Below are 26272 nucleotides of genomic sequence, written 5' to 3' on the forward strand. Positions count from 1 at the left end.
AATCCTTGTCAAACTCTTTTAAAAACTTAAAGAGGAGGGAACACTGTCAATCTTATTTTATTAGGACAGCATTACCCTCATATCAAAGCCAGATAAGAACATAATGAGAAAAAGTTGTAGGCCAATATCCCTGATGGCCATAGATACAAAAATCTTCAACAAAATACTAGCAAGCTAAATTCAACAGAATATTGTTTGTTTGTTTCTTTGTTTGTTTGTTTTTGGAAATCGAGTCTTGCTTTGTTGCCCAGGCTAGAGTGTAGTGCCATGATCTCAGCTCACTGCAACCTCTGCCTCCCAGGTTCAAGCGAATCTTGTGCCTCAGCCTTCTGTGTAGCTGGGATTGCAAGCGTGCGCCACTACACCTGGCTAATTTTTATATTTTTAGTACAGATGGGGTTTCATCATGTTGGCCAGGCTGGTCTTGAACTCCTGACCTCATGTGATCCACCTTCCCTGGCCTCCCAAAGTGCTGGGATTACAGGCATGAGCCATTGTTCCCAGTCTTCAACAGAACATTAATAGGATGAAATACCATAGTCAAACAGGACTTATCCCTGAGAAGAAAGAATGGTTCAACATGTGCAGATCTATAAATGATACACCATATTAACACACTGAAAAATAAAAATCACAAAACCATCTCAACAAATGCAAAGGCATTTGATAAAATTCAACATCCTTTCATGATGGAACCTCTCAACAAATTAGGTGTAGAAGGAAAGTATCTCAACATAATAAATGCCATATATGACAAACCCACAGTTAACATCATACCTAACAGTGAAAAGCTGAATGCTTTTCCTCTAAGTTCAGGAAAAAGATAAGGGTGCTCATACTTTCCATTTCTATTCAACATAAAGCTGGAAGTCCTAACCAGAGCAATTAGGTAAGAAAAAGAAATAAAAGGCATCCTGATTGGAAAGGTGGAAGTTAATTGGCTCTGTCTGCAGATGACATGATGAAAACCCAAAAGACTCCACCAAAAAACTGTTAAAACTAATAAATTCAGAAAAGTTGCATAATACAAAATCAATGTATAAAAATTAACTATGTGTATATATGCTAACAATGAACAATCTGAAAAGGAAATTAAAGAAATTGATCCTATTTACAACAGCATTAAAAAGAATAAAACTCTTAGGAATAAATTTAACCAAGGAGGTGAAAATTCTGTGCGTTAACAACTATAAGACACTGATGAAAGAAACTGAAGAAGACACAAATAAATGGAAAGATGCATTACATACATGAATTGAAATTAATATTGTTAAAATGTCCATACTACTCAAAGTGAGCTACACATTCAATGCAATTTCTATCAAAATTCCAATGACATTTTTCAAAAAATAGAAGAAGAATGCTAACATTTATATAGAACCACAAAAGACCCCAAACAGTATGAGTTTAAGAAAGAAGAACAAAGCCAGAGGCATTCACTTCCTGATTTTAAACTATATTACAGAGCTATAGTAATAAAAACAATATAGCACTGGCATAAAAACAGACTCATTGACCAATGGAATAGAATTTAAAAAAAAAAAAACAACAGAAATAAACCTACATATACATCATCAACTAATCTTTGAAAAGGGCACCAAGTATATACAACAGAAAAAGAAAATTATCTTCAATAAATGGTGTTGGGAAAACTGAATACCCACATACAAAATAATAAAACTAGAACTTTGTCTTACTCACCATATACAAAAATTATCTCAAAATGGATTAAATATTTAAATGTAAGATCTGAAACCATACAAATCTGGAAGAAAACATAGAGAAACTTTTCCTTAACATTGGTCTTGGCAATTATTTTTTGGCTATGACACCAAAAGCATAGGTGACAAAAGCAAAAATAATCAAGTAGAACTATATCAAACTAAAAAGCTTCTGCACAGCAAAGGAAACAATCAACAAAATGAAAAGGAAACCTATGGAATGGCAGCAAATATTTGCAAACCATATATCTAATAAGGTGTTAAGATACAAAATAGTGAGGAATTCATACAACTCAATAGCAAAAAAGCAAATAACCTGATAAAAATGGGTAAATGACCCAAAGAGATAGTTTTTCAAAGAAGACATACCAATGACTAACAGGTATATGAAAATATGCTCAACATCACTAATCATCAGAAAAATGCAAATCAAAACCACAATGAGATATCACCTCACACTTGTTAGGATGGCTATTATCGAAAAGTTGCCAAGGGTATGGAGAAAAAGAAGTCCTTGTATGCTGTTGGTTGGAATATAAAGTGGTACAGCCATAATGGAGGTTCCTTAAAAAACTAAAAATACAACTGCCATAAGATCCAACAATCTCACTTCTGCATATGTATTAGTCCGTTTTCATGCTGCTAATAAAGACATACCCGAGACCTGGCAATTTACAAAAGAAAGAGATTGAATGGGCTTACAGTTCCATATGGTTGAGGATGCCCCACAATCATGGTGGAAGGTAAAAAGCACATCTCACATGGCGGCAGACAAAAGAACAGAGCATGTGCAGGGAAACTCCCCTTTTTAAAACCATCAGATCTTGTGAGACTTATTCACTATCACAAAAACAGTATGGGAGAAACTGCTCCCCTGACTCAATTATCTCCCACTAGGTCCCTCCCACAACACATGGGAATTATGGGAGTATATTCACGATGAGATTTGGGTGGTGACACAGAGCCAAACCATATCAGGGTATGTATGTAAAAGAAATAAAATCAGGCCGGGCGCGGTGGCTCCAGCCTGTAATCCCAGCACTTTGGGAGGCCGAGACGGGTGGATCGCGAGGTCAGGAGATCGAGACCAACCTAGCTAACACGGCGAAACCCCGTCTCTACTAAAAATACAAAAAACTAGCTGGGCGAGTTGGCGGGCGCCTGTAGTCCCAGCTACTTGGGAGGCTGAGGCAGGAGAATGGCGTAAACCCGGGAGGCGGGAGCTTGCAGTGAGCTGAGATCCGGCCACTGCATTCCAGCCTGGGCAACAGAGCGAGACTCCGTCTCAAAAAAAAAAAAAAAAAGAAAGAAATAAAATCAGTATCTCAAAGAGATATCTGTGCTCTCATGTTTAATGCAGCATTATTCACAGTAACCAAGACATAGACACAACTTAAATGTCCATTGATAGATGAATGGATAAACAATAAAGAAAGTGTGATACACACAACACACATACACACACACAAAAATGGAATATTATTCAGCCATAAAAAGAAGAAAATCCTGCCATTTTCAACAACATAGATGAACCTGGAAGACATTATGCTAAGTGAAATAAGCCAGACACAGAAGACAAATACTGCATGATCTCACTTACATGTGGAAGCTAAAAAAGTCAAACATAGAGAAGCAGAGAGTAGAAAAATAGTTACCAAGGGCTGGGGGTTGGGAAAAATAGAGAGATGTTGGTCAAAGCAGACAACCTTTCCATTGTACAATGAACACATTCTGAGGATCTAAAGTACAGCATGGGTGGTGATAGATGTATTAATTAATTTGATTGTGGTAATCATTAGACAGTGTGTACATACTGTATATCAAATCATCACACTGTACACATTAATATATACAATTTTTATTTGTCAATAAATATTTTTTCAAAAGCTACACTGATAAACTATTTTCACCTAACAGATTGGCAAAAATTAAGAGGTAAGAATAAATACCAGGTTGGCAACAATGGAAAACCAGGCACTCATATATGACTTCTTTGAAAGTAAATTGGTATAACTTATATTGGAGGACAATTTGTTATGATAAAATGCACGTAACCATTTAATACCATCATTTGATGAGAATTTATTTTACAGATATACTCAAATAAGTACGAAATAACATAAATACAAGGTTTTCTTGTTGCAGCATTATTTTCATATAATAAAATATTAGAACAAATCTAAGAAACCATCAACAGGGGAATGGTTACTTAAACTATAGTACAGAATATAATAGAATATGAAAATAAGCAATGTGAACAATGTGTTCATGTCACCGCTGTGTTAAAGGAGAAAAATAAGAAAACAAAATACATATTTGCCTACACACAAAATATCTCTGGAAATATATATAAGGAACTGGTAATACTGTTGCCTTGGAAAGATCAGCTGGGTGACTGGATGATAATGGTGGGAGAAAATCTTTTCTTGGTCTATCCTTTTGCATTTTTGAAATTTTGCAATGTTTGAACCTTACTTTCATAAGCAAATAAATAAAACAATCACATGTAAAAACTTTTTACTATTACAATTTTGGATTTCATTTTTTATTGACTAAGTGATATGTAAGCTTTGATGATTTTCCTCTACTACTCTGATTTCTGGTCTTCAGTCTAAAAGAAAATGGATTCAGTATAATGCCTTCTCTCTTCACCTTCCTCTCTGCCTCCCAATGTCACATCTTGGTTAAAAAAATATCGAAAAGAAAGTTTCCTATTTGTAAAGAGTGACAAGTGAACTCTATAGGGTTAGAGGCTTTCAATGAGGAAGGCTGCACGGCTGCAGATATGAATATATATATGAAAATGAAGTCATTTCAATTTGTCTCCAAGGACGCTCAGACTCAGGAGTAAATTCCCGAAAAATAATATGTACATCAAAATCTCTTGATTTCTTTGTCTAAAACTCTCTTCCTGAATAGAGTTATACTGATGAAACAGCTTATAGACTGGAATGTCTATAAGGAAGGAGGAAATGGTGAAATATAGACCATTCTAATGTTCTAAGAGTTACTATTCAGCCACGTTAGTCACATATGATTTAACCCACTTCCTTGTGACAGTTTCCTGTTAAAATATGTTCAAGGGAATTATGTAAATGATCTATTTTAAAATGTACTTTAAGGAATATACTAAAGCACATGTCAAAATTTATCCAAAGTTCTAACATCCAAATCAAATGTATTACATATCACGCCAAGCTCTGTGCTGTAAAATAAAAAATGAACAGAGATGAAACCCAGGCACAAAGAGGAGGAAATTCCACAGAAAACATACTCACAGTAGTAAGACTTCAAGCTCAGATAAAAACCTCTTCCAATGCTTCTTACATTGCATTTTTTTCTCCTACATATACAGAAAGACAAGAACAAAATTAAGAAAAGGATCTGTTTCTAGGATTCTTAACCCAGGGTCTATAGTCTCCCTAAATTAGATGAACTTTTTGGTGTAAATGCATATGAACACTTTTCTGGGGAAATAATCTTTAGCTTTTACTAGGTTTTCAAAAATCCATTAGCCCCAAAAGAGATCTAGAATGAGTGTTCTTGAATTAAAAGTTTTTCATGCAATGTATTGCCTTGCTAAACTCTTTCATCATATTTTGCACACATTTACATAAATTCAAAAACATTCTATGTATTCAAAGACAATCCCATGACAGCTAGAACCTCCCCCACTTGATCTTACAAAGAATCTAATTTGTGTTATTTCTATTCTGCTGTGAAATTTCACTAATTTGGTGTTTATGACTTGGGTTATTTGGATATGTCAGTTCAAGTTTACCTTTGCATTTTGAAAAGATGGGCTTACTAAACAAATAAAAATATAACTCTTTACTTCCAAGAAGCTTTAGAAGATAGCCCAGAGCCTGACACATGAATATTTTAATGAGTTTAATAATATTGTACTGAGTACCTACTCTGTCCCTGGCACTGTTCTTGATGCCTTCATATATCTTAGGTCATTGCATGTCTCTGGATCTCAGGTTTCCAACTTCTACCAAAAAAAAAGTATGCTCCTAGGTCTCACCACTTGTAACGTTCTATCATTTGCAAATTGCTAGAGAAGGTGGAGTTTTGGAGCTCTGCCTTCAGGAATAAAGGGAGAGAAATTCAACAGGAATTTTGGAAACTGTTTTCCAAGTTGAACCAGGAGGTCAGAAACAATAAATCAGGCTAAAAAATCATTTTCAAGGACCATTTTATCAGAATTTACATTTTACGAGACCATTGTCCTGGGAGCCAGATGGGTTGGATTTTCCACCTGTCACTAACACTTGCTCTTTGTGACTCTTTGTCAGTCACTCAACCTCCCTAAGGTCATAGTTTTCTAGTTTGAAAAATGAAGAAGTTGGTTTTTTTGTTTATGCTAATGTAGCACTCTAACACCCTGTTGCTTGAAATGTGGTCTATGACCAAAAAACCTCAGCTTCACTAGGAGCTGCTGAGAAATGGCAAATCCAGGGCTCCTGTCAGATCTGCTGAATCAGAATCTGCATTGTAAGATGATTCCCAGGTAATTAAAGTTAGAGAAGCACAGATCTAACACTTCTAGCACAATTTCCCACCTCAGTCCCCCTAAGAAAAGTAATTGGTAATAAACAATGTCACAAAACTGCATTTCTTTAACAATGTTCTGTGGCTAAGGCTTCATTAAATGTTCTCATTTTTTCCTGATAAGTGTGTGTGTGTGTGTGTGCACGCGCGTGCACACGAGTGTTGGGTTAAAATAGGGGGCAGAGATAAAAGCAGAAGGGTGAAGTCCAGCCATACTCCCATGAACCATCTTAAGAGAAAGTTAAAATGTATGTAGAGACAGTAAGACTTTGTATACACCTTGGTAATCTCAGGTATTTTTACTCGTAACAACTAGCAACTAAATTCTTGAAAAAGGTATGTATGCTTCATTCAATTTATCCAGCAAACATTTACTGAGCAACTGCTATGGGCCAGGCCCTGTAATAAGGCACTAAAATACAAAGACAAATAAGAGCTCTTCAAAGAAAGCTGCCTAGTCCTTTGAGAGAGGTGGGTGAATAATGTAATGCTTTGATGCTGTTGCTAAACATAGGAGTGTCACCCAAACCACACTGGAGGGGTCAGAGACAATCCAGGAAATAACACCTGTCTTTAAGAAAGAAAGGGAAGGGGTTCTAGAGGCAATGATGTCCCATTCAGACTCATGGAAAGAAAACTCCCAAAAGGGAGTGTGATTTGGTGGCAGCTGCAGAAAGAACAGGAAAGTAGACTGGACAGACCCTTTGGGGATGGGGTCCCGAGTCTCAACTATAAGAGAGTGTACGAATTGGGGCCAGGGACACATTGGCACTAAGAAACAGGCTTTAGCTTGGCCACCTCTAGAGCGACCATATTCTATTTGTTGAACGGTTGTGCCAGTTGGTTGTTTCTTTAGCATCTTGTCAGGAATTCTGAGATGTCTATGTACGATTAAGTAGTACTAAATGCAATTTGGAGAAATGGAGAAATTAGGGAAATAATTTTTTAAAAGGTTCTGTAATGCACGTTGCAAACCAGGAATCACTGTGAAACCCTCCTTCTTCCCACTTCCCCAGTCCTATCCAACAGCTAATCAGATGTGGTCCACTTCACCTCATCTCTTAGACATACTTTCTCCTCTGCATCCTCACTGACTTTGCCCAGACTAACAGCATTAGCTCTCAACAGTGGCAACACATGTGAACCACCTTGGGACCTTTTAAAAAACACTGGTGCCTACCATTTTTTTAAAAGCTCATTTTTTAAAGGCTCATTTTCTTAAAAGCTCATTTTTTTAAAAGGCTTATTTTTTTTTTTAAAAGCTCCCGAGATAATTCTAATATATACTCAGGGCTGGGAACACTGGTTTACACCCTGTCCATTTCTTGGTTTGCACATCTGAAATATCCCTCCACCAGGTCTTTCTGCCTCCAGTCTGTGGGTTTTGTTTTGTTTTTTGTTTTGTTTTGTTTTTGACAAGGTCTTACTCTGTTGCCCAGACTGAAATGCAGTGGTGTGATCTTGGCTCACTGCAACCTCCGCCTTCTGCGTTCAAGCAATCCTCTCACCTCAGCCTCCCGAGTAGCTGGAACTACAGGCAGGCACCACCACACCCAGCTATTTTTTTTTTTTTTTTTTTTTTTTTTTTGATTTCTTGGTAGAGACAGGGTTTCACCATGTTGGCCAGTCTGGTCTCGAACTCCTGACCTCAAGTGATCTACCCACCTCAGCCTCCCAAAGTGCTGGGATCACAGGCGTGAGCCACCACGCCCAGCCTGCCTCCAGTCTAGCTCTTGCCATCTTTCCCCCAATTCTTCTGACAACTTCCAATCTACTATCTAACCTAGAATCAAAGTCATATTTTAACAACACAAATCTAAGTCTTTCACTCTCCTACTTAAAAGATCTTGTGAGACTTATTCACTGTCACAAGAACAGCACTGGAAAGACCCACCCCCAAGATTCAGTTACCTCCCACTGAGCCCCTCCCACAACATGTGGGAATTGTGGGAGCTACAATTCAAGATGAATTTGGGTGGGGACACAGACCCCACAGACTTAATATCTTTCCAGCATCCTCTTCTCACTATCTTCCCTACGGCCGGTCCACTGTGCTGAATGAATTCATGAGTAAGATCTACATTTTCATACATACGCCTCCAGGCCCCTGCAACTGCTATTTGTTCCACTCAGAATGTACTTCCCCTCCTTCACTGCCTGCCAAAATTCTACTCATCCTTCAAAATCCAGCTGGAAGGTTTTTCCATTTGTTTTTGAGAACTGTTTATTGAGTGGTTACTTTGGCCAGATACTCTTCTGGGTGCCAGATACATCCCCCCTCTGGGTGGAGAGAGTTGCTATCTTTTTTTTTTTTTTTTTTTTAATTAGTAGACTTTATTTTTTAGAGCAGATTTAGATTTAGAAAAAATTGAGAGGAAAGTAAGGCGTTCCCACACACATGCACACAGCTTCCCAATTATTAACATCTCACACCAGTGAGGTACATTTGTTAAAATCAATGAACCTACGTTGACATATTATCACCATAGTTTACACTAGGGTTCACTCTTAGTGTGGTATATTCTATGGGTTTTGACAAATACATGATAATATGTATCCACCATTATAGTATCAGAATAATTTCACTGCCCTAAAAATCATCTGTGCTCTGCCTATTCATCTACCCCTTACCAAACACCCAGAAATCATTTTTGTACTGTCTCAATTGTTCTTCCTTTTCCAAAGTGTCATATATTTGGAATCATATGGTATGTAACCTTTTCAGATAGACTTCTGATATGGTTTTGCTGTGTCCCCACCCAAATTCATCTTGAATTGTAGCTCCCACAATTCCCGCATGTTGTGGGAGGGACTCAGTGGGAGTTAATTGAATCATGGGGTGGGCCTTTCCAGTGCTGTTCTCGTGACAGTGAATAAGTCTCACAAGATCTGATGGTTTTAAAAACGGGAGTTTCCCTGCACAAGTTCTCTCTTGTCTGCCATCGTAAGACGTGACTTTCACCTTCTGCCATGATACTGAGGCCTCCCCAGCCATGTGAAACTGTGAGTCCATTAAACCTCTTCTCCTTTTTTTTTTTTTCTTTTTTAATCTTACTTTAAGTTCTGGATACATGTGCTGAACATGCAGGTTTGTGACATAGGTATACATGTGCCATGGTGGTTTGCTGCACCCATCAACCCATCATCTCGGTTTTAAGCCCTGCATGCATTAGGTATTTGTCCTAATGCTCTTCCTCCCATTTTCCCCAACCCCCTGGGTGTGTGATGTTCCTCTCCCCTCTGTGTTCATGTGTTCTTATTGTTCAACTCCCACTTATAAGTGAGAACATGCAGCGTTTGGTTTTCTGTTCTTGTGTTAGTTTCTAAGGATGATGGTTTCCAGCTTCATCTGTGTCCCTGCAAAGGACATGAACTCATTCTTTTTTTATGGCAGCAAGAGTTGTTATCTTTTATGTGCTCCTGTGATCTTTTGTACAATTCTCTGCTGAAGTACCTCTTTCACAACAGTTTAATCTTTTGTTTACCTGGCTATTTCCCCAGAGAGACTGTGAGCTCCTTGAGGACAGAACTATGCCTTACTCATCTCGACATGCTCAGCACCCAGTCCATATAAGAGTTTAGTAAATGTGTACTTATTGTTGACCAGCTATGAAGAAAATGAAGAGCAGCTCTTCTGTGTTTGTGTGTGGACCTATATCTGACTGACTCCTGAGCTTGATCCTGGAATTCCCTTTCTGCTTCACTGGCTGCAGTCACTCAACTGTCTTCTGACCTCCTACCCTGTTATGTTGGTTTGTTGCTCCTACTTGAAAGCCTCCTCCTTCCACCCTTCTGAGTTGTGATAGAAGACAACTTATAAAGCAGTACCAAATGTCAAACTGTGGCTTAGCCTGTGAAGCTGCCTGGAGAGGACCTAGCTCATCCTAAAAATCCAGGAAAATCGGGGCAGGCTAGCACAATCTGACCCTCTTTAGCAAAGTCCCAGGACACTTTTCAGAATTCTTTTTTTTTTTTTTTTTTTTTTGAGGTGGTGTCTCACTTTATCACTCAGGCTGGAGTGCAGTGGCGTGATCTTGGCTCACTGCAGCCTCTTCTTCCTGGGCTCAAGCAACTCTCCTGCCTCAGCCTCCCGAGTAGCTGGGACTACCGGAGCATACCACCATGTCCAGCTAAGTTGTGTGTTTTTAGTTTAGTAGAGATGGGGTTTCACCCTGTTGATCAGGCTGGTCTCAAACTCCTGACCTCAAGTGATCCGCCCACCTTGGGCTCCCAAAGTGCTGGGGTTACAGGCGTGAACCACCACACCCAGCCCGGAAAAGTCTTTCATGCTATACATCTGGGGATGGAAAGCATTTAACTTCCACATTCTTGCAAGACAGGTCTTTATTTCTTCAGTCACCTGAAATCGTATCTCTTATTTCCACTTATAAAATTTTATGTTCAAATACCCCTTTCAACATCGATGAAAAATGACTTTTTAAAATATGAAAGATGAGCAAATAAATGGAATTGATGTCCTGTGACAGTAATTCTTTCCATACCTGTTTAAATAATTTGACAGCATATGTTAGGTTTTGAATCTTCACTCTGTATACCTCAAAAATCTCTCCTTCTCCAATTAGGAAGTCTTTGTGGAAATTTCTAGTTCCTTCTATGATGTTTTGAAAGCTGATTGAAGATTTAGGCAGTATTCCTTAGGAAGGAAAGTAGGGGGAAGATAAGTTATCTAAGAATGAACATCACCATTATAACCAAAACTTCTATATTAGAAACAATTCAGAGTCCAGTGGAAGGTCAGTAGAGAAAGGTCCAGGAACCAAAGCCGAAGCCCATCATGTGCTCTCTGCACATTTACTTGGATCTAGTTCCCACCATTCCACAGAGCAAAGGGTTAGATTTGTGATTTTACCTCCTCTCAAAAGAGATCAGCCAAAGAGCTTAGTGGAAGAAATTCTTCCAAGATTCAATTTCCTGGTCATTAGGTCAATGTGTTGCTGTTGACCCATTGTGAACCTAAAACTACTAAAAAATTATGGAAGTGGAAATATTGACATAAGTAAGCGATATTCTCCAAGCATGACTGATAGAAACACTTTTCATGTGCCAAATCCTCTAACTGCCTAATTTACTTCCTCAGAGTAAATTAGAAAGATGATTCAGCCTTTTAAAAACTCACCCAAAGTGGAGATTGGGAGAAAACATGCAAAGAGTAATCAAATACAAATTGAAAAGGAAAAGTTTGGCTATGTTCTTCAGAACCCAATTTTGGCTATATTTCCATAGCTAATACAAAATCCTCTCTGAAGACACTTAATGTTTGATTTAGACCTTATTGCTAAAGAACCAAAGCCTTATCTAACTTTTCTAATTCTTTTTTCAATGAAAGAAGTATCAGATCTAGTGGCAAAGACTAGTCAACACAGCCTTAAATAGTCTTTAAAATTTATCAGAATGACTCCAGGTGGAACTAAATTATTCTTCCTACTAATAAAGTAGAAAAGTTGATATGGAAAATAACTAGATTTTCATACTGACCTTCAGCATTGCTCTACAATCATCTTGAAAGATTTCTGTAATTGCTGTGAGCATTTCTAAAACTATATAATCTCAACATAATTTTAAAAATGTTTTCCCATGACACACAAACATAGCAAATTTTACTAACAAAAAACGAAAACATAGCCCTGTGTGAAGAGACCACAATTGCATTCTTCATTAGCCAAAGGAGCCTTAACATAATAATGTGTCATCTATTAGAACTATAAGTGTCAATCAAATTGAAATTATTTTAATATCTATGAAATTTTATACTGAATCTGAATTTATATGGCTATTGTGTTTATTGGGTATTTCTCCTTCTTAATTCACTTAAAGGAAAGTATGATTTTAAAAAAATTGTTGGAAAAAGTTGTTTTTTCCTACCTTTTTCATTATGTTCAGGAATAAGAACATTATCCACTGTGACACTGGCTGTTTCCTAAGAGAAGAAATACATACTAAAGTAATTCCATTTCATAAGTCTAGAAAGAACAGAACTTCAACAGAAATCTAAAGCTCCCTGGGGACTCTGCAGTGCAACAGAATGCAACCTAATTTAAAAGAAAGCTAGCAGAAATCAAAGTTATTTCACTTTATTTAATAGCATTCATTGCCATATTTAAGGCTTTCATACCAACGGTAAAAACTCAAGTTTCAATGCCACGGTCAGTTAAAATCAATTTTAAATTACTTCTAATGCTATAAAAATGATCACTGCTAGTTTGCTGTAATAAAAACTAACAGTGATATGCAAAACACCAACTAAAAAAGGAAAATTAAAGGCTGAGTTAAGACAAATGTATAAATCACAGCATCCTTAGTAGTTCTCAGTCTCATCTCTGACAGATCACTGAGAAGAGAAAGCTCTTAATTTCTCACATATTTATAAAGCTCTACTTTCCTGAATCCTCAACTAAATAGAGAATAATGAGAGAACCAGGGCATTTCTGATTTTTAAGAGTGCTGGCAAATCCAGCATTTTTCTGCCTGCTAATTTCATTCCTTTTGCTCAATTATACATACAACAAAGTTCAAGGCTCGTTTTCCATGCACACATACTCTACCTTGAATAATATGTTTGGAAATCTGCCTTCCTGATAACCCCTCTCTGAAGGACTCAAGACTGATCCTGAAAGAGAAATACGGGAAGGTAGATACAAAAAAATTCTATGTCCCTAATGTTTTTTTCCTTTCTGAGACTCTGAAAATAAATGTCTTGCTAGTCATTGTTGATTTCTAAAGTTTCATTCCCATCGAACACTTACAATAAATTTGTGGAAGTATTATTTGTGGTGTTATACTTGTGAAACAGTTTTCTAATTAACAAATGTTATACAAACAGACTTTTGTTCACTTAAAACATAAGTAGTTGCCTTAATCTATTATTAATATAACTTTAAATAATTTAAATAACTAAATAATAAACAAGTAAGTAATAAATAAGATAAATTATTGTTAGACATTAAAAATATTAAAGTACACAGAAGAAAATTTTTTAAAAAATTGTTATCAGGTTTTTTTTTTTGGTTTTATTTTTTTTGAGATGGAGTCTCACTCTTGCCCAGGCTGGAGTCTCACTCTTACAGTGGCATGATCTCGGCTCATTGCAATCTCTGCCTCCTAGGTTCAAGCGATTCTTCTGCCTCAGCCTCCCAAATAGCCGGGATTACAGGCACCCGTCAGCACGCCTAGCTAATTTTTTTTGTATTTTTAATAGAGATGGGGTTTCACCATGTTGGCCAGGCTAGTCTCAAACTCCTGGCCTCAAGAGATCCACCTGCCTCGGCCTCCCAAAATGCTGGGATTACAGATATGAGCCAACCACCATGCTGGGCCTTTTTTTTTTTTTTTTGAGACAGAGTCTTGCTCTGTCACCCAGGCTGGAGTGCAGTGGTATAATCTTGGCTCACTGCAACCTCTGCCTCCTGGGTTCAAGTGATTCTCCTGCCTCAGCATCCTGAGTAGCTGGGATTACAGGCATGAGCCACAGTGCCCAGCTGTGTTATCAGCATTTTTGCACATATATTTTTAAATGTTACAATTATGATATTATATCTTCCTGGGTTCATTTTTTTTTATATCATCTTGTGCCATAAAGTATTGGAGGTGGTGTGTGTGTGTGTGTGTGTGTGTATCAATCACAAATACTTACCACCCCAAATGTCGACTATAACTTCTATTTGGTAGAGTGCTGTCTGGACTGAGGTTATTTATGTAGCTTCCTACAACAGATTAAAACCCTGCCATGTTTTGCTGTCATTTCTAACATTTTGTCTCAGACTAGAAAACTTTCATTTTTTATTCTAGCTTTTCTTTCTAGATTATCTTCTAGTGTTTCTTAAATTATTTTGCTTAGAAAACTCGCAAGAAATCATAACCAATTAATAACAAATTTCCTTGATAACACTATATACCAGCTAGACTTAAGAGACATCTATAGAACATTCCATCCAAAACCAAAACATACACATATTTCTCAAGTGTACATTGAACATTTTCCAGAACAGACCTGACCTTAGGCAATTAAATGAACTTCAAATACATGTGTAAGGATTAAAATCATACAAAGTCTATTTTCTGATCACATTGAAATGCAAGCAGAAATCAGCAGCAGAAGGAAATTTGGGAAATTCACAAGTATCTGGAAATTAAACAACAAAATCATAAATAACCAATGAGTTACAAAAGAAGTCATGACAGAAATTAGAAAATACCTTGAGATGAATGAAAATGAAAACACAACATATCAAAAGTTATGAGATGCAGCAAAAGCCATGCTTAGAGGGAAATTTATAGCTGCGAATGCCTACCTTAAAAAAAGAAGAAAGGCATCAAATCAGTAAACTGAACTTTCACATTAAGGAACTAGAAAAAGAAGCACAACCTAAACTGAAGCAAGCAAAAGGAAGGAAATAATTTAGATTAGAAATACATGAAATAGATGATTTTTTTTTTTTTTTTTTTTTTTTTTTTTTGGAGATGGAGTCTCACTCTGTCAACCAGGCTGGAGTGAGGAGTGAAGTGGCGCGATCTTGGCTCACTGCAATCTCCACCTCCCGGGTTCAAGCAATTCTCCTGCCTCCGCCTCCTGAATAGCTGGGACTACAGGTGCACGCTGCCATGCCGGCTAATTTTTTTGTATTTTAGTAGAGACGGGGTTTCACCGTTTTGCCCAAGCTGGTCTCGAACTCCTCAGCTCAGGCAATCTGCCCGTCTTAGCCTCCCAAAGTCCTAGGATTACAGGCGGGAGCTACCTCACCCGGCCAAAATAGAGGATTTTTTGAAAAGAAAAATCAATAGAACCAAAATCATTTCTTTGAAAAGATCAATAAAATTGACAATCTTTTAGCTTAACTGACCAAGAAAGACACTCAAATTACTAAAATCAAGAAAAAAAGAGGGGATGTCAACACTGACCTCACAGAAATAAATAGAATTATAAAGGAATATTATGAACAATGATATGCCAAAAATTAGATAACTTAGATGACATGGACAGATTTCTAGGAAGACACAAACTATTGAAACTAACTCAAGTAAAAATAAACAATATACATGGACTCATAACAAGAGTTTGAGCTAGTACTTTAAAACTTCCCACAAAGAAAAGCCGAGGCTTAGATAGCTTCACAGGTGAATTCTACCAAACATTTAAAGAAGATTAACACCAGTCCTTCACAAATTCTTCCAGAATAGAAAAGGATAGAATAATTCCCAAATCATTCTATGAGACCAGTATTATTCTGATACCAATGCCAAATAAAGACATTACAAGAAAACAACAGACCAATACCTCTTAGAAATATAGATGCAAAAATCCTCAACAAAATACTGGCGAACTGAATCCAGAAGCATGTAAGGATTAGATACAATGACCAAATGGGATGTATCCCAGGAATCCAAGATTTGTTTAATGTCTGAAAATCAATCAATGTAATACACCACATTAGCAGAATGAAGGACAAAAAAACACATGTTCATTTCAATAGATGACAAAAAAAATCTGACAAAATCCAACACCCTATCATGATAAAAGCCCTACCAACAGAAGAAAATGTCCTCAATATGATAAGGGCCATCTATAAAAAACCGACAGTTAACATCACTAACTGTGAAAAGACTGAATGTTTTCCCCTTAAGATCAGGAACGAGGTAAGGATGTCTGGTCTTGCCGCTTCTACTCAACATGCTAAAGGTTCTAGCCAGGGCAACTAGGCAAGAAGAAAAAATAACAAACATACTGAATTTCTATAGAAAAAAGTGTGAAATCTGGGGGCTGTAGGGGTACTAAAAGTCATTATTCTTTTGCTGTTTGTGAAAAGAGAGATAATACTTCATTGTCATATAAAATGGAAAACTGAAAATGGCTCTCTTAAGAAGCCAGTAGAAAGCTGTGAATTTTGTGTCAAAACTGGAAAACAATTGCTGATCATTGAAATATAAATGCAAAAAGTGATACATAAGGACATGCATGCCAGAAATATAATAACAAAAAATAGAGATTCTAGTTTCTTGAGCAATTTTGATATGTCCTGAGATCTGACAGAATGCTTTACTGATGTGAAGAAACCACCGAGCAGCAGCAACCTGAATTGTAGGCACAGTACCTGGGAGGAAATCAAAGGCCCATTTTTATAAGACTGGGAAAATCCAAATCTACAAAGTGATGCCTGGAAGTTGGAATATAAACGCCCCAAATTCCTCTAAAATAAAATAAGTTCCACAAAACAGAAGAAAATTGCAAGGAAAGGTGGGCAATAACTGATTATTTAGATAACTGATAAATCTGTCCATGGTAGCAGCACAGAAAGACTAAATGGTTTTATGCATCTTCAGTTAGGAGCTCTAACTCCTAATTTAGTGAGTAGCCATAATAGGAAACCCCTGTTGAGCAAGCTATACTTATGCTTCCAACAAATCATTACATCTCACTTATAACAACTACATAATTAACTTTTTCAAAATTGTTACTTAATTTGAAACACCAACTATATCAATTACAATTAAATAATGCTATTTTCTTTAGTAAAGAAGTAGGGTGCTATCCTCCTCTTCACTTCAGATTTGCCTATCTCTTTGTACTAGGGTAGTAAAGTCTTTTTACCAATCAGCTAATCTCACATCCAAAAAAGAAAAATAAATGTTGTATGTGCAACAGACCAAGAATCAACCAAGAATGTGGAATTTTTGTCTACTTACAGTCCAAATTATTCTCTGTTGCATAAATAAACAACATAGAGAGTGAAAATATACTCTAAAATTTATTCCAGAACACTGAATGCTGCCATATAAAACATACCTGGGTGTCCTATTAAAGTGGCATAAGTTTGTATTATGAACAAAAAGCCATGTGGGTGGTTTCAGTGGCTGAGAAAGGCTCAGATAATGGAAAAGGCGTTGCATTTACAGTTCCCAGGGACTCACTGAATTTCACTTGCTCAGTCAACTTCACAGTGAAATATTCTGCTGCACTAAACTAAGTGAAGAAACAATGTGCAAAAGACAAAAGGGATTAGCCAAGTTATATGAATAATACCATGGTGGAAGTCTATTAGGAACTAATACCCCATTAATATGAAAGATCAAGATAAAAGTCAATGTGAAGCTACAGTTTTCTTGTACAAACCTCTCAGGATTCCTTGTGTGTGTGTGTGTGTGCAAGGGCTCATGTGCACTAAATATATTACCAAAGAACATCTGTGCAAATACACAGAACTAAAAATGTGATCTATGAAAAGAGCCAAAGAACAAAGATGTTGATTCAAAAGAGTTTCCAATCTAAGAGCCTTGGGTCTATAACATAAGCCCCAAGATCATTATTGTTGAAATGAATACATCTGAGTGGAACAAATAGAACAGGTGACGTTAGATTATTTCACTGACAAAGAATACATGGAGAAAACTTTATGAGCTTTATTGATCAGGTTGTTCTAAATATAAGGCATGACACAGCATCAGAAATAGAGAAGATAAACAGAGAAGAATTAGGCTACTGTGGAATGGGTAGTAACAAGTAAGACAGGGTTAAACGGTGTGGTGTAAAAACAGCAGTGAAGATAAAAGAAACATCCCAAGATTATTCTGGAGGTAGGTGCAATATAAAATATTAAATATAGGGGGAAAATACAATTATGCTTTTAACTTGTAATATATAGTAAAACAAAGAATAGCATGATCTGTATCTCAAATACTGTGATTCCAATTACGTTTATGACTCAAAGAATTTCAGAGTTTTTGTCAATGAGCTCATTCTATTAACTGCGAAAAATGAAACATTTTAAAAAGTGTAGTTTGTAAGTAAAAGTAAGTTAAAAAACAAAACTATAAAGTGGTAGAAAGAAATATGTTGTATAAGTTAGGTGATAAGGGAAGAAAGTGTCACAAGAAAATGTGAAGCTGGAAAGTCCCTTCCAGATAAAAGCCACAGGTAAGTAAACACTGACACACAGCATGAGTCAATGTCTTGGATAAAATGCAATATTCAAATTTACAAACTACAGTTCCTATTACAGATTAAGAGCCACATTATAAGAATCAGCATTTACCATGGTTTGTAATTAAATGAATAGCTCGACGATGCCCCATCTCCTGGAGGACCTGTAAAAGGTCACCGATGGTCTTGTTTTTCTGTGCCCAGGACCAAAGTAATTCTCTTGTTCCACTTTTACCTTGGTCTACATACTTTTCAATATGACGAACATCCAGCCAGCTGCTTGAAAGTCTCTCTGCTGTGGAAATTGCAATATAAACAAAGAATTGTTTACTGTACTTTTATTGAAATACTTGTTTTTGTGTACCTCATGTTTATTTCCTCTTATTTATAACTTTAACTTTCCTCTTATTTATAACTTTTATTTTGAACTAATTTGGCATATACTCACCTGCCTTCTGCTAATGTTGACATCTTACTAACCACAATACAAAGATCAGAATCAGTGATAACTGCAAACCTTATTCTAATTTCACTAGCTTTTCCACTAATGCCCGTTATCTGGATAGGATCTTATCCTATCCAGTTTTCCATATTATGTTTAATTGTTCCTTCTCCTTAATCTCCTCCAATCTATGATGGTCCCTCAGTCTTTCCCTGTCTTTCAGGATAGTGAAATGATATTGTCCTTCTCAGTGCATCATATCAAGAGGTTTAAGATAGTGATGTCTTATCAATAATAATGTTTATTTTGATCACTTAGTGAAGGGAGTGTCTGCAGAGTTTCTCTACTATAAAATTATCTTTCCCTTTGTAATTAATAAATATTTAGGGGGAGATACTTTGAGATTATGGAAATACTCTGCTTCTCCTCAGATTTGGGCCACTAATATTTGCATCCACCAGTGGATCTTATTTATCACAATTATTATTACAGTATTCGCTTAACGGTGATTTTTCTATTTTCCCTTTTTCCTTCATGAACTCTTTGGTAAGAAACAGCTGTCCCTTCTCCTATGTTTATTTATGTATTTATCCAGTTGTTTATTTATATCTATGGGCTCATGGATATTTATTTTATCCCACAGGTTAAAATCCAGTACTATCATTAATAATTTTGTTGCTAAAATTATTCTAGCTTTGTCCATTTAGGTTGGCTCTTGTGTTCTTTTTTGTTTTCCTGGGTTTTTAAAAATTTTATTATTATTATTATATTATTATTATTATTATTATTTTTGAGACAAGATCTCACTCTGTCACCCAGGTTGGAGTGCAGTGGGGCAATCTCAGCTCACTGCAGCCTCCATCTCCCAGGCTCAAGCAATCCTCCCACCTTAACCTCCCAAGTAGCTGCAACTACAGGTGTGCACTGCACCACCATGCCCAGCAAATTTTTGTATTTGTGTGGGTTGTTTTTCCTTTTTTGGTAGAGATGGGGTTTTGACACATTGCCCCAGCTGGTCTCAAACTCCTCGGATCAAGCTCCAGCAATCTGCCTGCTTTGGCCTTCCAAAGTGCTGGGATTACATGTATGAACTACCACGGCAGGCCTCATGTGTTCTTTTGACAAGTCCTATCTTTTTGTGAGTATCTCCTTATTTTCTGGCTCTACAAGGTGATCCAGGCTCATTTTGTATTTCCCCCTTTCCTGGGCTGGAATTATTTGTCTAATGATCTCTGATCTCTTTATTGGACAATGGTGTATAGAAGCTCAATCCCGGTGCTAGAATTGTTCATTGTGGCCAAGGTTCCATTGCTTCTAGGCCCTCCAAGAACACAGAGCAAGGAAATATAGGTATGTACACTCATCTGTGGATCTCTATTCCTCTATCTGTATGCACATATATTAAATACCAAGATTTATTCTGATGCTTCGGATTTTAATCCAGCATCACAGGGTATATTTCAGTCCTTCCTCATTTGTAACTTTATTCTTGAACAATAATATTATTGATAATATATTTACTTATTTGTTTAATTCTACAATGCACATAAAGTACTTTCAGAATTGCCAACCCATACCCTTGTGAGAAACACATTAGCAAAATCAGAACACAATAATTCTTTCTGTCCTTAGCATAAGTGCATCCAGTTAAGATGTTGTGTTCCAAACTTACTTAGATTAATTATTTTCTTCCTCACCCCTTCAGTGTGGTTATTATTCATTTGTAATACAGTTAGATTCAATTGTTGAAGGTTTGAGAAATGGTGTTTTGTTCCCCCCGTCTTCCCCTTGAACACTTTTGAGCAATTAAAAGCTAGTATCTGGGTAAAATCAGGGAAATGTTTTACTAGGATACTAGGCTTTAAATAATTCAATTAAAGTTTGGCATAAACATCTTAATAGTGTGCAGAATGTATATGAGTTTTTGTGGTGCCCTGATTTAACAGGATTCTTCAAGTGAAAATTTATATTGCCTTTCTGCACAACTTCCAAATTTTAAAGTGTACTTTGAGGCAAAGCAGAGAGAAAGAAAGCAAATGACAGAAAAGGTGGTCTTGTTCCTATGATATTTATAACCTGGAATATTGAGCACTAAAATTAACAATGTGTTTTTGGGTTATTGGTGGTGGTGGCAGCATCCTTTCATAACTTTACCTTCCAGAGAAGCTAAAAAATTTAGGATCCAGGATGCAAGTCTGTGGATCAAATCCCACTGTTATCTGAGGGTGGTCATGGGAGACCCCTGACATGCCACCATAACTGGCTTTAGGAGCTCAGCACCCTTTCATCCTGCCACATACCAATATGTGGAAGCTGCCCTCCAGCAGGAACCAATGTGATCTCATAGGAGATAGGACTCCCCTCTCCACCAAGGAGATACTTCAAAGGCAGATGTGCTTTTAAAAGGCAATGGTTAGGCCGGGCGCGGTGGCTCAAGCCTGTAATCCCAGCACTTTGGGAGACCGAGACGGGCGGATCACAAGGTCAGGAGATCGAGACCATCCTGGCTAACACTGTGAAACCCCGTCTCTACTAAAAAATATAAAAAACTAGCCGGGCGAGGTGGCGGGCGCTTGTAGTCCCAGCTACTCGGGAGGCTGAGGCAGGAGAATGGCGTAAACCCGGGAGGCAGAGCTTGCAGTGAGCTGAGATCGGGTCACTGCACTCCAGCCTGGGCGACAGAGCGAGACTCCGTCTCAAAAAAAAAAAAAAAATAAAAAAAAAAAAAATGCTTTGTAACACGCCAATGGTTGTTCAGATCTCAGAAGAATGATAAGTCTTGTGAAACTTTCTTCTGTTAAAAGTCTGTTTTGGGACCAGGCGTGGTGGCTCACATCTGTAATTCCAGCACTTTGGGAGGCTGAGACAGGAGGATCACTTGAGGTCAGGAGTTTGAGACTAGCCTGGCCAACATGGTGAAACCCCATCTCGACTAAAAAAATACAAAAATTAGCCAGGTGTGATGGTGTGCACCTGTAGTCCCAGCTACACAGGACGGTGAGGTGGGAGAATCACTTGAACCCAGGAGGTTGAGGTTGCAGTGAGCTAAGATCACGCCATTGCACTCCAGCCTAGGCAACAGAGTGAGACTCCATTTATACACACACACACACACACACACACACACACACACACACACACACGTCTGTTTTAGAGTCCAAAGGTCATTCACTTCTTAGGGAGTTGCTACACCAGTTATATTTGAAATCAAGCAGCAGAAAGGCAGATATCTTCTGCCTTTATATCGCATTCCCCTCTGCCCAATTTTTGGTTCTACAAGCCTTTGCTGGAATATTCAATTTACCTCAACTTTATGCTCCCACTGAGGCTATGAGTAAATCCTGAAAGTTGAAAGTTTCCACAATATGAAATCATTACTGGCCCTCTTTTTATGAGCTAAAAATTGACATGGTAGACATTACTAGTGCCGCCAATACTTCCAACCCTCTATCCCATCATAGAGGATTCCATTTCCCTGCCCTTTCAGATTAGGCACGCCTCTGTGTCTCTTACAGCCAGAAACACTGAAGAACCAGGGCACAATTCACCATGTGTTGACAGGGGGCTGCCTCAAGACCAAAGCAGCCTGAAATGCTGAGCCACCACATGGAGGAGAGTTTGCTGGACTCTCAGTGCTCTTCCTGGGAGCAAAAAGTAAACCTCTGCTATGTTAAACCACTGAGAGTTTGGTGCTGCTTGTTACTGCAGCATAACTTAGTCTATCCTGACTGATATACACAAAGTCATATCTTGAATTTTGTTACTCTGTTACAACTTGTACCAGAACAGAGTTAAAGAGAGTGGCAGCCTTTGCAAATTACATATTAAACAAGGGAAGATAAAGTTGAGACATTCTATTTGAATGTATGTTTAGGCTGTAAGGAAAGAAAAACAGCTAGAATAAAATGTCTGACCTAATTGAGTTAGAATGTCTTTGCCCTTCCTCCATATTTCAAGTTCTGGCAAGAATATATTCATTCCTCATCTCCTTGAAGAGATGATGTTTCACAAAGAGGCAAAGACTATCCACGTGCCAATATATGTTTTAGATAGCTTATCATTTTTAAAAGGAAGTCCTTAAAAAGCAAAAATATTAGCCAAATGTTGTAATGTTATTTTAATGTATTTCTTTCTGATGAGGTAATCTGTTTCGTTGAGGCACATTTTTTATAAACACTTTATTTAGCTATTTCTAAAAGCTCTTAAAAGAAATACTGCAAATCAGTGTAGTTCAAACACTTGTTAAGTATCTGTTATGTGTCAGCAATACAGTAATTGCATGCACCAAGCGTGGGTTGAGTATGAAGACAGGCCTCTACCTAAAGATGAGAACAGCAGGGAAGCCTTTCTGGAGGGGTGGCTTCTGAAGCCTGAGCCATGCCATGTCTAAAACTGAGTACTTCTAAAGAGAGGCCAATTCTTGAAGTATTGGATAGGGTACACTATCCTGGGGAGGAAAAAAATAATCACTAGAGTTTCAGATTGAAAACAAGACAAATGAATGAGTCTGAGCCCCGCAGACTATCCTGCTTTCCAAGAAAATAAGTTCTTAGTCAAAACAAAGCATTCCCGTGGGCCTCTGGGAGAGTACAGGAACGTATGTATTTAGTGGTGGCACTGCCATCGACCTGTGACACAACTCCAGGCAAAACATAGCCTCACTGAACAATCTCAAACTTCTTCACAAATGTCCTTGTAGTCCCACCTAAAACATATAATAAATCTTCTTGCTCTTCCCTGGCCTGTTAATTAATTATAGCACCTCTAATCTTTAAAACACTTCCCACTCTCAAAATGAACATTCCAACAAGAGAACTCTAAATATCAAATTTCAGCAAAGGGAAAGTTTAGGTTTCTATGTTTTCAATTAGAAAAGTAATCAAGGCTGGGTGCAGTGGCTCACGCCTGTAAACCCAGCACTTTGGGAGGCCAAGGCAAGAGAATCGCTTGAGCCCAGGAGTTTAAGACAGGTCTGGGCAACACGGCAAAACCCCATCTCTACAAAAAATTTAAAAATTAGCCAGGCTTGGTGGTGTGCATGCATCTGTAGTCCTAACTACTCGGGTGGCTGAGGTGGGAGGATAGCTTGAGCCCAGGAGGTTGAAGCTACCTTCAATTGCTCACAACAATTGCCACAGAAGGAAAGGCACAGTTTATAGCTGTAAAGGAAATCCACAGTTAACATTTCAAGTCCCAGGGAATGTCAGCTTTTCATTCCATACTTTCCATAAATTCCATTCTTTCTTTTTTGTTTTGTTTTGCTTTTAATTCCTCGATTACCCTTTTAAAAGTGCAGCAGGCCATGACTCTGTGCTGTCCCGTCCTGTGACTTGGCTGAGAAACTGCTAATATCAGATGCTCTCCCTTAAGCACATTTCTGAGATTCAGCTGGAATATGAATGAACAGATGCCAAATGAGCTGGGGTTTTAAGTTCTCTAAATTGACCAGGGGCGTATAGTTCTGAGTTTGCACCAAATCTAAGGAAAGCTAGATTAGTCAAAGGCATTTTTTCTAATAGCAGAAGTTCATGGTAAAAAACTGATCCAGACTGCCTGCATGTATGGATTGCTTCTGGACTGGAAGTGAAATATGTTTTCTCTTTTTCCAACTGGTGATTCACACTGTAACCTTAATAGCTTTTCTCTAATGATGATGCATTCTGAATAGAAACATCGCTAAAGAGTATTATTAGCATCCATAAAATGCATACTTCATTTAGATCCAATTCTATAAAATAGCTCCAATCTGATACAACAGGAATGCAAACTCTCGACATGTTAATTACATTCTTCAATATTCACCATTTTCTCCAACTCTCCCTTACTTGTCCCCTTTCAGAATATAGGACTTTGTTTACTCACAGTACATATCAAATAAAAATACAGAGAAAAGTTCTCAATGACTAATTGTGTTGATAAAGTTAAAAGCATTCTAAACTGAAAATACAAATTAAGAAAATCATGCTGTTAGTTAAGCATTGTTGAAAACCATTTTTTGGAACACAAATCTTTTGTTGAAAGTCATATTGGAGTCACATAAGCCAAAAAGTCAACCTAAGAAGTTCAGAAATCACATGCTCAAAGGTCCTTGAAGGCTGTTTTAAGAGTCAGGACTGTCTAAGTAGTGTTAACCTTTGGGGTTTTCAGTTGCAGAAATCACGTCTCCATATGCAAATATGTATCTGAAGGGGTTTTTTCAAATAACGCAACACATCCATATTTGGAATCTTTGTATTTGCATACAACCACATGCCAAAACCCCTGTAAAATTAAGACTCCATTCTCACAAAGCTTGTTTTTAGATACTGTAATGGAAAAAGGAAAGATGTCTCTTTCTTTCTACAAAGCATGCAAAAAATTAGACAATTTTTTAAAAGAACTGTTAAGGTTAAAGATATTTTAATTCCAAAAAAGTAAAACAAAAGTCAAAATTATAAGTTAGATCTGTTCTTCACACCAGACTGTAAGCATTAACACTCACTAGTTAATATATTTTAGAAGAAATAGTTCTTATTCATACTTAAGCTGATGTGTATGTTTTTTTTTGTTTTGTTTTGTTTTTTGAGACGGAGTCTCGCTCTGTCGCCCGGGCTGGAGTGCAGTGGCCGGATCTCAGCTCACTGCAAGCTCCGCCTCCCGGGTTTACGCCATTCTCCTGCCTCAGCCTCCCAAGTAGCTGGGACTACAGGCGCCAGCCACCTCGCCCAGCTAGCTTTTTTTGTATTTTTTTTTTAGTAGAGACAGGGTTTCACCGTGTTAGCCAGGATGGTCTCGAACTCCTGACCTCGTGATCCGCCCATCTCGGCCTCCCAAAGTGCTGGGATTACAGGCTTGAGCCACCGCGCCCGGCCAGATGTGTATGTTTTATCCCATGCCTGAGTAGGACTCATAACTAGGGAGGGCTGTGTGCAATTTCTCAGGTGCCCCTCTGTCTGTCCTGCTCTCTTAATCCTAGACACAGGTAGGAACCTAACATTAACTACCTCTGGGAGAGAATTCACCCTCAACACCAAGGTTTCAGTCAGAAGCTATGTAATTGCATTCCCAGGTGAATATCAATACTATTTCCCCACACATTCTTCCCTTGTTAAACTTTGATAGGTCTGTTGCCTACACTAAATTGGAAAATTCTTACCAGCAGGGACTAGGACATTGTATTTACAGTGCTTTGTCAAAGATTCTGCTCAAGAAGGTTTTGGATGTTTAATAGACATTTGTTGATTCATTAATTTATTCAAAACATATATATTTAGTGAGTGCCTGCTCTGTGCCAATTATAATTTTCGATGCTAAGAGAGTCAGCAGGAAACAAAGGAAGGAAATATCCCTGCCTCCTTGAAGCTTATTTCTAGATGAAGAATAAACAAATAAACATATATATGTTTACATATGTATATAGTTCATTTTATATATACATAGAGATACTTACATACATGAAGTATGTAAGAGGTGATAAATGATATAGAAAAAAATAAACTGGAGAAGAGGCATAAGGGAGTGTTGGGGGGGTGTCAATTTTAAAAGAGTGGTCACGGCTAGGCATGGTGACTCACACCTGTAATCCCAGCACCACCTAAGGCCAGAAGTTTGAGACCAGCCTGGCCCACATGGTTAAACCCGTCT

The 26272-nt window shown here is 37.6% G+C and overlaps 1 protein-coding gene across 3 annotated transcripts in view; it reads right to left on the reverse strand.

Moving 5' to 3' along the window:
• The window catches only part of IRAK3 (interleukin 1 receptor associated kinase 3), a 59902-nt gene that overhangs the window by 26514 nt on the left and 7116 nt on the right, over positions 1–26272 (reverse strand). The window contains exons 2-6 of one of the 3 annotated variants that reach the window (XM_010379978.2): positions 18320–18502; positions 12839–12903; positions 12159–12213; positions 10778–10929; positions 5000–5064 (exon numbers count right to left, since the gene is read on the reverse strand). In XM_010379978.2, the coding sequence (XP_010378280.2) occupies positions 5000–5064; positions 10778–10929; positions 12159–12213; positions 12839–12903; positions 18320–18502 (520 nt within the window). Of the gene's footprint in view, positions 1–4999; positions 5065–10777; positions 10930–12158; positions 12214–12838; positions 12904–15567; positions 15746–18319; positions 18503–26272 lie in introns of those variants that run through there. The other 2 variants (XM_030938718.1, XM_010379987.2) reach the window with 2 other exon arrangements.

Source organism: Rhinopithecus roxellana, chromosome 10 (genome assembly GCF_007565055.1).
Source record: "Rhinopithecus roxellana isolate Shanxi Qingling chromosome 10, ASM756505v1, whole genome shotgun sequence".
Classification (NCBI taxonomy): Eukaryota; Metazoa; Chordata; class Mammalia; order Primates; family Cercopithecidae; genus Rhinopithecus; species Rhinopithecus roxellana.